Genomic DNA, 15,428 nt, shown 5'->3' on the forward strand with positions numbered 1-15,428 from the left:
TTTCCGTAGCACAAGGTACATGGGTTTCTGTTGCATCAGCAAGGTGCAGCTGTGTGTCAGGAATACTTGCAAGTGAGCCGGTTCTTAAAATCTACCTGAATTGAGCCTGATGTTTATCATGTTGGTGCTTGGTATGTAGGCAGTTAGTGGCATTTACGCTCTTGGGGCTCCCCACCTGACACCGCGCCTTCAGATATTCTTAGAGACCATTGCTTTGGTGTCACAGTGAAAACTGGGCCCAGTAAGGCATCCATGGTGGAGAAGAAGTGAGGGGGTGCTGCTGTGAGTACTGTGGTGCAGGGCCTAGGATCACCAGAGGGAAACATCTGGTGTAAGTCATTTTCAATGATTCTACTGTTTGTAGAAGTGCAGAATGATGGCCTCCCACCAGAATATAATCTGCGCCCACTGTCCTGACACGCCCCGCTCCTTAGTCTCAAGAGGAGTCCAATGCAGCGGGCGCGGCCTCGTAGTTACATTACTGACTTTGAAACCAGGCGCCTGAGTTACAGTCGCGGCTTCCTTGGCCACATTTTGTTCCATTTTTAAATCCATCCCCTCTTCATCGTTACTTCATCACGCCCTGCCTTCCCAATGCTGCAGAAACTGGGAACACATAGAAACATCTGTAATAGTAAGCGCTGTATTAAAAAATGAGACTTTTTTTGTTTTTACTGTTGGCATCATCTTGGAGGCATTTTATTTTTTTGCAGGTGACTTGTCTCCACTTGTTGAGGCAGCTCCCTTGGCGGCTTCTACTTTCATGGCTCCCTGTCAGTAGATACTGGGGCAGTGTTAAGGCCTGTGCTGGAAGCTGGCCCTGCCCCCCGCTCCTTCCCTCGCCCAGACGTCCCTGCTCCCTCTGGGAAAGGTGGCACTCGAGTGGGTTCGGTTTTATGGGCGTGGTCGTTAAAATGACCTTTATTTTTTCCTATTTGAAGCTGGGCTCCATGCCGCTGGGCGAGGCAACTCCTTCGAAACTTGGAATGTCTTGCTCATACCTGCTGTGTGATTCAGCTTTCTCTGGAGCACAGTTCCCTAAGCCCTGGCAGTTTCCCTTGTACTTTCAACCAGTCTCCCTGTTTCTAGGATTTTACATATTTGGATTTTCTTCTTTTTGTTTTTGAAACCGTTTATTACAAGACTCAAAAAATATACAATTATGGGCCTACAACCTTCCAGCCGGCCGCTAGCAATAAAAGGAGCATACGATATACATTTATAAAACACATGGTGCTGCGGCCGAGCATGCACAGGAGGTAACATCGTTGCGAGCCACACTATCCAGACCCCACTATACGGTTCCATTTTAAACTTAAAGACATATTTGGATTTTCGTTTCATATTTTCCCCCACGTTCTTCCTGGACAATTAAGTTGATCTGATTCGTGCCAATATGGGATTAGCCCACCGCCCTGGTGTTTGCTTTGAAAATGCAGCGTCCAATTTACCAAGCTATTAACAAAAGCAAAGACTTCTAAGTTGCATTTTTGCATTTGAGTGAATTGTAATGTTTTTCTAAATTACATTTTCACTTGCACCTGATCTTTTAAGCATGGTTTGCAGTTTGCACATTGATGCCTTCTGGTATTTTTGGCGTTGCTATGTAACTGATTAATGGACTTTAACTTTTCACCAGCTTAGTTCGTGATCCATCTAGGTGTAATTACATGGCTCAGTAAGTTCACAAGCCCACTTCTATGTTTGTGAACACCTCCAGTGTCTGCTATAATGTGGGCGTTCACAAAGGCTACGTTCACTTTAAATGAAGCAGCATAATTGGACAATTACACCACTTGGAACTGTTTATCTAAGGTAACAGCATCCCATGAAGAAATGGAGCGGTGTTCTGAGAGTACCTCATGCACCAGGCCCACTGCCCCACTTTTCTTGGATTTGTTTGCAAAAGTTGCATAGTATGTCTTGGACCAACCCTTTTGTTTTATGCTTGCATCCTTTGCAATTCCTCCCCCTTAACACTAATTTGCATCCTAGTCGCGTGTAAGCTACGTAGTGCTTAATTTGAGCCAGTTGTTTCCAGTGCTCGGCACAGGCACTTAACTGTCAACACGGGCACTTATGACAGCTGCCACATGGTGGGCTGTTTGTGCAATTAAAAGATTAGCAGAACAACAGTTGTTTATTAATTCAATATATATTAAAAGCACCTAATACCAGCAGCCCATGTCATTCCTATAGCTTTGGGGGTCTCTAACAGTCTGAAAAGTCATACTTGTAGCGGGGTGATGGTTAGTAGTTGTGTTGGTACTGTCATTGGCAGCACTGGGAGGGGCAGTGGGTGTTGCAAGCTGTCATGGCCTCCTGATGAGGACCCTGGCACCTATTTTTTTTTTTTTAATTAAGTGCTGAAGATACGCAGTACTTGTCTGTGTAGTGCATAAGCAACTTTTAGGTTGTTGAGGTTTGCATGGACAACTTGGACTTTTCTGACTCCTTAAATCAACCAAAGTTATGTATAAGTTTATCAAAGTGCATCTCGTGTGATCTGCAGGTTCGACAGCCCGGCGCTGTGTCTGAAACAAAGCCACAAATGACAATTTTGCTTCACCTTACCCTATGAGTAAGTTTGTTCCCTGGAGTGCTGCTAGAGTTAACTGCAAGAAAGGCCACGCCAACCTCGAGTGTTGTTCAGGTCACTGACAACGGTTGGCAGGTGTGCAGCTCCTGGAGAGGCACTCCCCTCACTGGGAAAGAGACGTTGTGTGTTTACACAACCTGACTCGGCGTCAATGTTGCATCTGGATTTCTCGCTAACTACCAGTCTTTCTTTTAGGTGGAGGCTTTACTAAAAGGTGCACGTGTCCTGTAAATCTGGGCTGGATCTTACTCTCTACTTCTCTATTAGTGGTCCGGATCCTTTTGTACTGGGGCAGGTTTTAGTAAGTTTTAGCAAAAACCTCTTTGTCTTGGTGCCAGACCACGCATGCCCCTTATGTGCAATTGGGCTCCATTTTGGTATTTTTAGAAAGTTCCTCTAGCCAGCATAATTAATGGCAGACTATCTGAGATCTCAGAGTTCAAATATATGTTGTTGCATTGCACGAATTGGGCAAAAATTAGTGCAGCATAATATTTAACAAGTGTTACACGCTTAGGATTTCACTGATCATGCAAACCGTCTGGTGCTCGCGTACCACGGAGCCTGATTGCGTAACTTGGGAACTCCCAGGCAACCCTTGAGGAGGGATCGTCACTCATACGACCACCCATGGTTGACCTAACTTTTGCATAAAATACACAGTAAAATTGATGCGCTGTTGCCTACTCTGACTCATGCTCAATTTTTGCTCCAGTTTTCTTTTGACATTCGTTTTGCGTGCTGCGCTAGGTCTAGTTAATTTGTATGATTTAGTATGTATGGGTTACCATAAAGCCCCATGGGTGTTTGCACTATTCACTTCCCAGGATACCCATATTGCACGTTACTTTTTATTCTGGTTTTGTGAAACAATGCTGTTTTGCGCTGCGCAGTTGGCCACTTTTGCAATAAAAATGCTGTTGTGTGTAAAAGTTGATGCACTTTTTTGCCTCTCATGACCACCCATTCTAAACATTAGTAAATCTAGGCCTAAGAAATTAACTGAAAAGGCTGTTGTTTGTTGATGGCCATTTTTCAACCACCTACAAACTTTTGTGTTTTAAAGGGAGGAATGGTGTACATTTTCTGTTGCTCCGGTGTACATTTCTCTCCATTTTGTTTTATTTTTCTAAAAAACAAACAAAACCACAGCACATCGATCAAATCTAAGATTGAGCACTATTGTTCGGGGCATGTATAGCATTTAATGAAACAGAGTCTGGCAACGCCAAGGGGGGTCTGTTCTCAGGTATTGGCCTCTTGTCTGAAGCAACAGCGATGCTATTGGCAACAGGGCAGGCTGTGGGAGCTATCAAGGTTTATTTTTAGCGTAGTGACCAGGCCACCACAATGGGAGACATGAGTGGGAACTGTTTAATTTTTTTATACTTTTATCTGATTTATAGTCTAAAACAGCACATGCTTAAGCTGCATAATGTTTACCGAAATGCCTTTTCAATGCCCATAACCCTGAGATTGGCGCCTTATTTGAATTTTCCTTCTTCTCTTTCAAGGCGTTGACAAACAAAGGTCTGCACAGCAACCAGCCACAGAGAAGAGAATTTTTCACTAGGCAAAGAAAAGAAGCAGGAAAACGCAAACATGCCGAAACCGGTAAGACATGCAATACAATCTTTAACCTATTGGGGCGCTTCAGTGTGACAGACACAACTAGAGGTACAATGTAAGAGTTTTATTCCACAGAAGAAAGGATGCTGTTTTTCTGCAGTATGAATCATTGGGGATGCCTCCTCTGGAGAAGCTTGTATATTGGAAGACGGCATCTGCCTCAGCATAGGGGATGTTTAGAGGTAGACCAGAGCAGCACTAGCATGATGGTTAGGGCTGTGCCAGAAATATTAGGAGGAGCTGCTAGGCCTGAAATCAGTCGTTCTGGAATTGATAGGCGATATAGTGTGGGAATTTGTAGACCTCAGATAATGCATACAATCAAGGTGATAACAATTCGTTGATGGTGAGGTTTTAGTTAAAGGGGCGGTCACAAAGGAAAGTTTGTCACGAGAACAGACATAACATAGTTCTTCATTAAAGAAGGGCTCCAGAGTGCATGGCCTGCATGGTTGCTAGAATTGTGGGTGCCTAATCAGTTAAAGAACTTGCAATGGCATCTAATAAATACTGGCATGAGGCTGGAGAAGTCACCTGGAGAAGAACAAAGTTTAATGGCCTATTAATGTCGATGATAACAAAGCAGGTAGACAAACGACCAGCCTAGGTTGCGCTTATTGTTCCTTCTGTGCCACTGGTATTGGTATATTGCTGTGTTGTGTATAACTACAAATGTCTACTTTGGTGGTTTTGTACTTGGAATTGCTTGACTGACTTGGCATAGATAATTTCTCAAGTTACCTCTTTGTTCACACATTTTTTTTTTCTCTATTTACTTCTGAAGTTTGCACCTGGATGTTTTGCCACAGGTGAAATGTCTGATCGAAAGACAGAAGTCCCTGGTGTTCTAGCACAACTTGTGACTCACAATGGGGCTGGTAAACCCGGTTACTGGCCCAATCCGGCATTACAAGCCAATTGGAAAGGAAATGTGAGCCCTCCCATTAGAACCCATACATTCGTTGTTATGTTGTCTTCTCGTTATCCACCAGTGTTATTGTTCAGTTCTTTAGCTAACCATACTACACTTCATAAATATTATGCCTGGGTACACCGGGCAGCCGTGGTGAAGGCAACAGATGTGACTGGGCCATGAGAGCATTGGATCTTTGGTCCATGCTCATGCTTTTTGCATAGATGGCTGGAAATAGTAGCTCTATGGTTCTGCCCCCGAATTTGTGTGCCTTTACACCAGTAATAGAAGGAACGAGTAATTACTAGGCATTTGTTAACACGCAAGTCCTTACAACAACTTGCTTTAGGGGGCGCATTTGTGGAGTGGTGTTGGATTTTAAGTGCAACATCTTTCCTACTGTTTCATTGATTGGAGTTGGAACAATAAATTATACTATTCTAAAGACTAGCGCTCCCGCCCCCCCCCCCCCCCACCCCCAAGGCAAGTCGTTGTAATGACTTGCATGCTAAAGGAACACATCATAACTATGCATTCATTCTAATGCCTGCGTTGTGGAGGCATGCATGCTTAACACATGCGGGATTCTGACATGCAACCCCCCTACAGATAGGGACCACTCAAATGCAACTCAACCTTGGCCTCAATTTGAACTGGCCATTGGTTTTCAGGCAACCCCAGACTGGTTTCAACTTTGCTGGGCCACATTACTGAGTAGGAGCTTAAATCCTATGTGACCGTAATTGAGGTTAAATCAAAAAATTTCACCCCATCACTTTTTCAATTCGATCAGTGTTACTCAAGAAGTGAGACTGCAGTGCCTAGATGCGGCTAGTGGAGCACACAGTGCCATGGGACTAATACTGCACTTCATTGATGAGGAGCAAAACATCTGAAACCTTTCTTGCGGCATTGTCATTTTATGTAAATACTAATGACTATTGTTAGTAGACATCGGTGAGTCTATACTGCGCATACCTTTAGAGTTTTTAAAACGTGTTATATAGCTCGAACTTGAACCAAAGATATTAGAGCGCTTTACATGAGCACCAGTTGCATTACAGGCTGACATTTATTTTGATAGGTACAGGGATATTAGGTGATTTGCCCAGAATCACAGGCTGTTGAGCTTCCCTGCTGAGACTCGATTCAGGTTCCCTAGCTTCGAGGTCGACCGCTCTAGCCATTAGGCCACATTCTCTCCTAATTTCACAGGCAGTTTAATAATGGCAGCAGACTACAATCATTTGACAAATAAGTCTACTGAATACTCAAGTTAGACTCTTAAAGTTAAATCTTTAATCTGTTGGCTTTATTTCACTGTTTCAAAACGACGGATTCTCCTGATGCTGAAGTGCGACTTAGAGTATGTGTTTTCCTATTAATGTTTAATTTCGCAAGAAAGACACAGAGTAGGCAACTGTAGTTTGGATATTAGTTGCTAGAGAGAAGATAACCTTGGAAGCCTGCGATAAAACTTAAAGTGAGAGAGCACAGAAACCAAAGTGAAGGTCTCCTTTGAGAAGGTTAAGTTAAATGTATGAGTGTAGTCGGTATGTAAAGGTGGGAATGCTTTAAGATTTTACAGTAGGGTTTATCTGAAAGAAACCATTCATTTTTCACACTCATTGCTTGTTCGTACTTGCCCATGTTGATTTAACTTAGACTTTGCCCTTTCTAGTATGCTGTGTATATCTCACCTCAAACACGCAAGTTTAGTCATTGAGCCTTCCGCTCTGAATTCCTTTAAAGATTAATCTTGAGCAAAGCTTGGTTCTCTTTGGGTGGATGGATACGTGGTCAGAGTTTTGCATGCGGAGTGGTGCTCAAACCCTTTTGTCGTCAATCCACATTTGCCACAGTATCTTTAGATGTGGTATGGGCAAATTTGCTGCTGGTTAAAACCTGTTGTGGGACACGATCTTCGTATTTTCAACCCAAGGTTGACACAACCATGAGTCGAAGGCAAATCTAATGGTTTCCGCGGAAATGTCCTGTTATTCAATTTCTTAATGAGATGTCTCTGACATGTACAATTAATGGCAGCTATCTGAAGAACATTAACTGCTAACTTTCTAATTCAAGACAAATAAAGCTCATTGGAAGGGCCAGTGCATATGCTTTTCCAAGGCACAGTACCCGAAGCTGTTTATTAAAGGTCTGTGTCCACTTTCCGTAAAAGAACAAAATAATAACAGCCGACCTCAACCGGGCTACTCACAATTCTGGGGTCTCCTGTAGGGTCTGTCCCCCGAACCTTAGACTGCATCATGACAGAGCCCTGAGAGGGTCTGCTGTGAGTGGGGCCGGACTGGGGAACCACAAGCAGCCCAAGCAAACCTGCACAAGCCAGCCGTGCTCCCTTCGCCTCCTCACACAATCTCTTTCCTTCAATATATCCATCCATTTTCTCTCTTCCCCCCCCCCCCCCTTCTCTCCCTTCTCCTTCACTAATCACTTTCTCTACCTTCTCCCTCCCTCTCTCTATTTCTCTCTCCCTTGAAGCCTCTCCATGCCTGCTATAAAGAACCTCGGGGAGCTGTCACACAAATCAGGAGCTGCTGCAGGCTCTCAAAACGGCGCCTCCATGGGCTCCGTCGCACCGGGGAATCACCCGGAGGAATAAAAGGCCTACCCAACCCTGGCTGTGGGGAGGAAGCTGGGCAGTGGATCCTGCGAGCACTTGTAACTCATCAGCCTTTGTCGCTGTTATCCATATTCTTTGTAAATCTGCCCCCTTATCTGCTGCTGTGACCCTGCGCCATGTTCCCAAAGTTTTAAATCCAGGGGCTCATTTGGAGGAGGCCAGGGACTGTGTGTGTGATTTGTTTCATAGCAGATCTTTGATTCTTTTTGTTTTTGCTTGACTGTAAGAAATGATGTGTTTGGCTAGCAGCAAGAACTTGCTGCTCGCTCTTACCCCCATTGTCAGTTCTTTACAAATCAAGAATGCTTTCTCTTGCACAATTACCAATCAATGAAAAGATTGGTGGTTTATGCAATCTTAAATGATGTGTGGCGTGCTGTGAATCTAGATGAGGATTCCAGCCATGGGCTAGGATCAACAGAGCAGTGTAATTAACATGTATGCTGGTTTGTAATGCAGAGATTCATCCATCAGTGACAGAAGAACATGTCAAATCTGTCCTATTATGTAAATCCCAATTCTTCAGGGCGTAACTAGGATGGGAAGTAACTTTCTATTGTTAAGAGAAGCTACTTGTTGAGTGAGAGCAGACACTCAATGAATTGGGAAGTTTAATGGCCTTCTTCGGTGCAGGAGCATGATACAGCTGTGGCCTCCTAAGCTTGGATACCAGTTTATTAGTCAGTCGATGTTCATTGACTTTGCGAAACTTAAAGTATCTAGCACCAGGCAAGACAGAACGCATGCTTGAAATCATGACAATCCGAGGCAGCGCCATGAATCGTCTAGTCTTCCCGATTTCTGCTTTTTCAGACCTGCTCGTTTCCTTGCACGACCTATTTCCCACCGCTGGCCTGCATCACGAAGACCTGGCCGGGGGTTAAGATTGCCCGAGGCATATTTCCATTGGTGCGTCTTAAAGCTGATCCTGCCTCTGTGTCCTCAGTCTCAGTGACCTCCTAAGTGTTCCTCCTTCGGGCTGCAGAGTGATGGGGTCAGCACTTCTTACTGAGCCACCTAATGGTGTTACCCAGTGATTGAATAAAGGTTCAAAACTTCCTTTTTTTGAGTAGAGGGGAGTGCTTCAACTGGCAAGATTCTGTATTGCTGGAGTGATGAAAATGCTGCCACTGCTTCTGACCAATGAGCCTGTGATTCTTCAGTGTTGACTTGAAAGAAAGTCCGTTTTATGAGCAACATTGGGAAGTTACCAAATAGAAGCAATATTTATACTGTTTTTTTGTGCTTATTAACCTCTTGAGTGCCCATGACGAGCTGGTCTCGTCATGGGCCGCGGTTGCGCTGTGCCCATGACGAGACCAGCTCGTCATAAACCCCGCCCGCTAATGAAACGCCCGGCACAGGGCGGGGAAAGGGGCGGGCACTCAAGGGGTTAAGTGCTATTGGCCTTACATGAAGGTTTGCAATTAAAATTACAGAGGTCTGTACAATTTTTGATTTTTAGTTGAGAAGGTAGTGAGATAAACCAATTTTAATCTTCAAATCATCTCTTCAAAAGTTCTGCAGTTGGCATGTTTCGCTTTGGCCTTTTTCAAGGTGAGCAGTAGAACATAAAAGTCAGTCACATTTGATGTATATTGGCAAGGGTGTCTGGTCCAGGGCCGGACTGGGTACCGAAACCGGCCCTGGCAAACTACTCGGCCAGCCCCCCTGGGGGAGGAGGTGCAGCCGAGCTGGGTGCTAGGGCCGTTTTCGGCCGATTTTGTTACAGGGGCCGATATTGCTGGACCCCAGTAACAAAAACTGCCCCCTAAGGGCCCAAACCGGCCCCCAACCCTGATGGCCCACCAGGGAAATGCCTGGTGCCCACTACGGCCAGTCCGGCCCTGCTCTGGTCTCTTCTCATCACTTCAGTATACCATTTATTCCACTTTAGAGAGGTTCATAATGTTACTATATTGAAACTTCAACGCATTTCATAATTAAAGCAATGTGTATTTCTACCACAAAACGTCGCATCCCTGACTCCATAACATATGTGACCTTTTCAGTGTTCCATAGAGTAGTCCTCTGCTGGCAGCTTTGCTTGATGGGGAGCCCTGTAGGAAGTCAACACCTAAACAAGTCTACTCGGTGCTTGCTTCTGTGATCACCAAGCACAATGAAAGGGCATTGCCAGAAAGAGGATGCACTGGGAAAATAAAACAACAAGTGATTACCTACATCATTTTTGGGGGGATAATAACTCGTTGCTTGCAATTTTAAAACAAATTAAAGCAGTGGCCCCTTGCCCTAAGGCGGGAAGCTGACTTGATCTGAGGAAGCACTGAGAAAATGCATGAGAGCTCCAGCTCGGCGGCCCACCAGGTAAAAGCACGGTCATTAATTTCTTAACGTCACCCATAGTGGAGGTTTGGTTCCGTGGAAGTACACGACCTATTGGATGCTAGGGCCAAATATGAACACCGAATATAAATTTAACTTACCGAGATCCAGCACATTTTTCCCTTACAGAAACCTAAGCTCAATTAGTTTAATTTGACAAAAACTTATTTCATTGCGAAAGACATGACCATTTCCGAATTGGAAAATAATATGGGGCGCGGCATGTGACCATTTGTACATAGTTGTAATCCTGGATTGCAATAAAACCCCAGAGCATCTACAAAATGCAATAACAAGTGAAGAAAAATAAAAGAGGCTTTTGTAATAGAAACAAAACATTAAAAGTGGTGAAGAACGTTGGGGATGGGTGAGAGTCTTCAAAGACAATTGTATCTACGGGGACACTGGTCTTATCTGCCGTGCCAAATGAACAACTGGGATCCACACTTGTTTGCAGCCTCCATCATCCCTTCACTTTTATTGGTTCGTTTGTCCTCCACTTGTTTTATTGCTGACGTATATTGAAACTTTAGGAATATATACTTGCAGGAAGTGACTGCTTATCTTCTGCATATTTAGACATGCTACTTGCATATATGTAAGACTACAGCCTTTGTAAGCATTTGCAGTTCATCCTCACTGTGTTAACGTATTGGCCATATATGGGTAAATCATATAAAAATTATGTTGATGACAAGCCTGGCATACATTCTCTATATGCTATCCATGGTACAGGTATTGGGTGTTCACCAGGGAATATTGAGCAGGCACCTGGACCCTATGATCAATATCCTAAGTTGCTTAAAAGATCCAGGTATGGGGGCAGTGTGTTTTTTCACTCATGTCCTCTTGTTTACAAATGGCTGCAGTCCCCTAGTCCTGGAGTGAATGCATCTTTCACCCACTCTTGTAACCATTCCCACCATAACAACATTTTCTGCAGTGGTGGATGCTCCGCTAAGGCGGAGAAGCACCGCCCCACTGCTTTTTTGCAGTGAAACAAAGGGAAAATAAAATGATAATAACTCGAGTTATTATCATTTTATTTTCTCCTACTTCCCCAGCTTTGTGTGAGATCAAGGAAGGAGTGGTAGCACCCTTCTGAGTGCGAAATGACTGCCTAGCCGGCCCTCTGGGGCTGCCCAAAACAGTCCTGCGCATTTTGCATGTTCTCCACGCAGGCTGCTGCATGGAGGACAGGCCCAGGCTCCCAGTCAGCATCTGAGCACCGAAACACAGTGCTCAGACCAATCACAACGCTGCTACGGCAGAGTTGTGATTGGCTGACTGGGAGCCTGGGTGTATTTCCTGTTGAGGCCGAGGGAGGACTACGGAGGAGAGACGCGGGGAGGAAGCGGCAAGAAGGTACTTTTTATTTTATTTTTTTTATACCCACTTCCCCCTGCATCCTCCCGCCCCCTACCTCCGATCGGTGCCGGCCGCTGCTGGTTTGCTGTGTAGCATTATGGGAATTGTGGCAAACGCATGTGCCAGAACATTGTTGTCTGATCTGGAGGATTGATTGGTTGGAAATGATCTCTCGCCATATTATTAAAACTGATTTCCATTCCAATAGTGGCACTCTGCTAATATTTTAGCCCTCTTGTCCATTGGCTTGTTTTGATTAAGAAAGTTCAGCTCAATGCCTGCTTCAACGAGACCGCTTTGGATGGAGAGGTCAGGGCATTCATGTGGTAGAAGCTAGCTGATTGGCACATTTCAACTGTTTTGTGCAATTCAAAGCTTTTTGAGTAATGCATAGATCTGGGTTAAGTTGGCTTGTAACCATACAGTTTCAGATTATATTCTTATCAAATAGGGGATTAAGAAAAGATGGGTGTATGCACCACTTATTTTAATTTTGTTTGCCATGGATTTAGGAGCTGAATTATAGAATGCTAGATCTTTTCCTCCATGTTCACATCAAACAAATTCCAGTATTTCAATATGCCAGTGACACTGACATCTTTGATTTTAATGTCATACAACAATGTCTCAACGGGAGTCAATGAATGTACACAATTTAGAAAGCAAATTACTTACACAAAAACACGTGCAATACAATTGCTCTGACATTTAACAGTTGGGCTACATGTTTTTGAGTAATTTATTTGTTTTCTAAATTGTATTCTTTCATTGACTCCCATTGAGACGTTGTATGATATTATACTCACCCAAGTCTCAACTGGGGTTACGAGTTTTCTGCTGTTGTTTGCTGATAATCTTTGATTTTATGGAATTGGGGCTGCAAAGATCACTACAGGCTTTGGATTCATCCAGTCAATAAGCTAGTGGTGAATACATCAGAGATGAAGATTTTAGCCTTTCGGGTTTAAGCACCATCAAGCATGAAGATGACTATTAGACAACGTGCAAGTTGAACATTCATCCACTGGTAATCATATCGCCCTTTGGCCCGAGAGTGGGGGGCACCATAAATACAATTTTGCACGTTTAAAGTATAAAAGTCCCCATTGATTTGTGGCATGAAGTGATTATATGTTAAATGACTAAGCCCCTCTGCTGTTCCAGTATTGTCAGCACTTTGGTGCAAATGAATGCTATCTTTTGTGAATGAAATGGAGGCCTACCAAGGAAAGTTATCGCGATAGTTGGACTTAATGCAGTGTACAGCTCCTAGGCCATTATTTGGGCTTCCATCTACATCCATGCAAGCTCAGGCTTGACTTAAAATGTACCGGTTTAGATAATGTTTGGCATCGGAAACCCAAATCCTAAATTTATGCTACTGAATCCACATGGCAACAGCAATTCTTTTCAAGCATATGTTTGGAGCGAAATTATGGCAGAGTCCAGGAAATGTTTAATTCTTTTTTAATGTTTTTATTTGCATTTTGCACAAAACAAAAGAAAGCTGAGTTCCTTCGGTTACAGTCATGCAAAGGCATACATATACAATCCTCATCACAAATAATCCCAAATCGTCATCCCTTCAGGTATCCGGAGCTTGTATAACCCACCCATTCACCATTCCCCACAGCAGTGTGCCATGATTCTTCCCCGTCTGGAATGTTCGGGGATAAGCGGGTCGACAACCACATCTAGAGGGAATGTAAGGACCTCCGGAAGGCCCGCTAATCACCCAGTCCTCCATCCAGCCCATAGTATGCCCTTCATTTCCCAATTACCCTACGGAACTTTCTCGGGCAAACTCATTGCCTTATATGTGACCCTCTCTGCCGCCATGTACATATCCATTCCCGTCTTCCAATCTCTGAGTTGAGGTGGGGCCGTCACACCCCATGTTCGAGCTACGTCCTGTTTTGCCACCACCAGAGCTAACATGGCAAAAATGAGCTGCAGGCGGCCTAAGTCTACATCTCCGGGAATGCCCAGCAGTGTGAATTTAGGGTCCAATGTTAGTGTTATGCCTAGAACCTTGCTCAGCTCACCCAACACTGTTTCCCAGTAAATCTGTATGACGGGGCAGCCCCGGATGGTATGGTAGAAGTGCCCCTGTGCTTGTCCACATCTCGGGCAATTCGGGTCACTGGCGCGGCCCATGCGGTGGAGCCGGGCCCTATCATAACGAACCCTATGTAGGACCTTGTATTGAATGAGACAAAGACGGGATTTAATGGCCACCTCGCGGTGATGCATTAAAGCTGCCTCCCAGTCTATATTTTCAAGTGTAACTAAGTTAAGTTCCCAGGACTCCCTCAGTCTCCCCAACCTGTCTGGCGCATTATTATTCAAGGTCTGATATGTTAGCGAGACCGCCTTACTAAGCACGTGCTCTTTTAGTAGGCGTCCCACCAATGGTGCATATTTTGGCAGCAAGGAGGATAAGGAGCCCTCCGCCTGCCAGGCATGTCGAAGTTGTGCATATTTGAGAAATTGAGAGGCGTGCAACCCAAAGTCCGTCTGCAGCTCACGGAAACTTTTGAGTTTACCCTTGGCTAGAACGTCACCTATGGTGGAAATGCCAATGGCATCCCATCCCTCGAAACCCCTCAGTTTGTGTATTTCTTTTAACCAGGGACAATGCCACTAGGTGTTTGCTTTGTAGGTTTGCGATCCCATCTCAATGCTATGATGCCCTGTCCCAGACCTCCAGTGTAACTTGCGTGGCTGGGAGAAGTCTTCCCCTGTCCCTTCCCCCGTAGAGATAATACATGTATGTGCAGTTTTGCCATAGTTTCTCTTTCTAACCTGCAGGTGGGGTGGTCTGCCGTGGCATGGAGCCATTCGTTCACTGGAGTTAGATGTTCCGCCCAGTAGTAGGCCTCTATATCGGGCAGTGACATCCCCCAATTGTATTGTTTGCGGTGTAGTGTGGTCAATGCAATCCTCGGCTGCTTTCCGAGCCATAGAAGGGAACGTAACTCCGCATCTACCGCTCGAAAGGTTTGCCGGTAGAGGGAGGGGGGGGGATTGTGAGGGGGAGGGATTTCCATCTCTGTGCATCTGTTGCGAAATTGGTTATGACCTGCTGGATATTCTTCTGGTATGAAAGTCTCCTGTCTGTGGTAAGGTAGATCCCTAAATATGTAAACCCAGTATGTGCAATCTGCAGAGTCCCATGGAGAGCAGGCCTGGCGGCCACAGCTCTTGGGCTGTAGATGACCGATTTGTGCCAGTTTATGGCATAACCGTAGCATGCCCCGTAGAGGTCCATGACTTCAAACGGAGCAGGGATCGTGATAGTCGGGTGAATAATATAAAGCAGGACATCATCCACATAAAGCGATATCTTTTCTTCCGCTGCATCCGTTGGGGTGATGCGGAAACCTCGAATCTCCGAGCTCTGCCTAACCACACAGGCCAATATCTCTATCGTAAGAGGGAAGAGTAGTGGGGAGAGTGGACATCCCTGTCGGGTACCCCATCTGATGGGGAAATCACCGGAGATCTGGCCATTCACCTTTATCCTCGCCCAGGGATCCCTTTATAAAAGCCCTATCCATTTCTGAAACTTAGGGCCTATACCAAATTTAACCAGGGTGGCCTTGAGGAAGGGCCAGTGTACCGCGCCAAACGCCTTTTCCGCGTCTAGGGACAGTAGGAAGTGTGGGTCGTCCCAGTCCTGGACCGCCATGAGCCAGTTGTGGGTCCTTCGTAGGTTCAGCCGGGTCGCCCGACCGGGCAGAAAGCCCGTTTGGTCTTGGTGTACTAGGTTATTGATGACCTGACAAAGTCGCAGGGCCAGGCTAGTTGCTAATATTTTCACCTTCATATTAAGGAGGGAGATGGGGCGTTAGGAAGCACAATCTGTGGGGTCTTCCCCTGCTTGTCGATAGGTATAATCGTGGCCATTTGCAGATCCATGGGTA

The 15,428-nt window shown here is 45.0% G+C and overlaps 1 protein-coding gene across 1 annotated transcript in view; it reads left to right on the forward strand.

Moving 5' to 3' along the window:
* EZR (ezrin) overlaps window positions 1-15,428 on the forward strand; it is a 151,418-nt gene that overhangs the window by 2,606 nt on the left and 133,384 nt on the right. Inside the window, exon 2 of the mRNA XM_085612150.1 lies at window positions 4,114-4,213. Coding sequence (XP_085468276.1) covers window positions 4,202-4,213 — 12 coding nt within the window. The 5' untranslated portion in view covers window positions 4,114-4,201. The remainder of the gene's footprint in view (window positions 1-4,113; window positions 4,214-15,428) is intronic.

Source organism: Triturus cristatus, chromosome 6 (genome assembly GCF_964204655.1).
Source record: "Triturus cristatus chromosome 6, aTriCri1.1, whole genome shotgun sequence".
Lineage (NCBI taxonomy): Eukaryota > Metazoa > Chordata > Amphibia > Caudata > Salamandridae > Triturus > Triturus cristatus.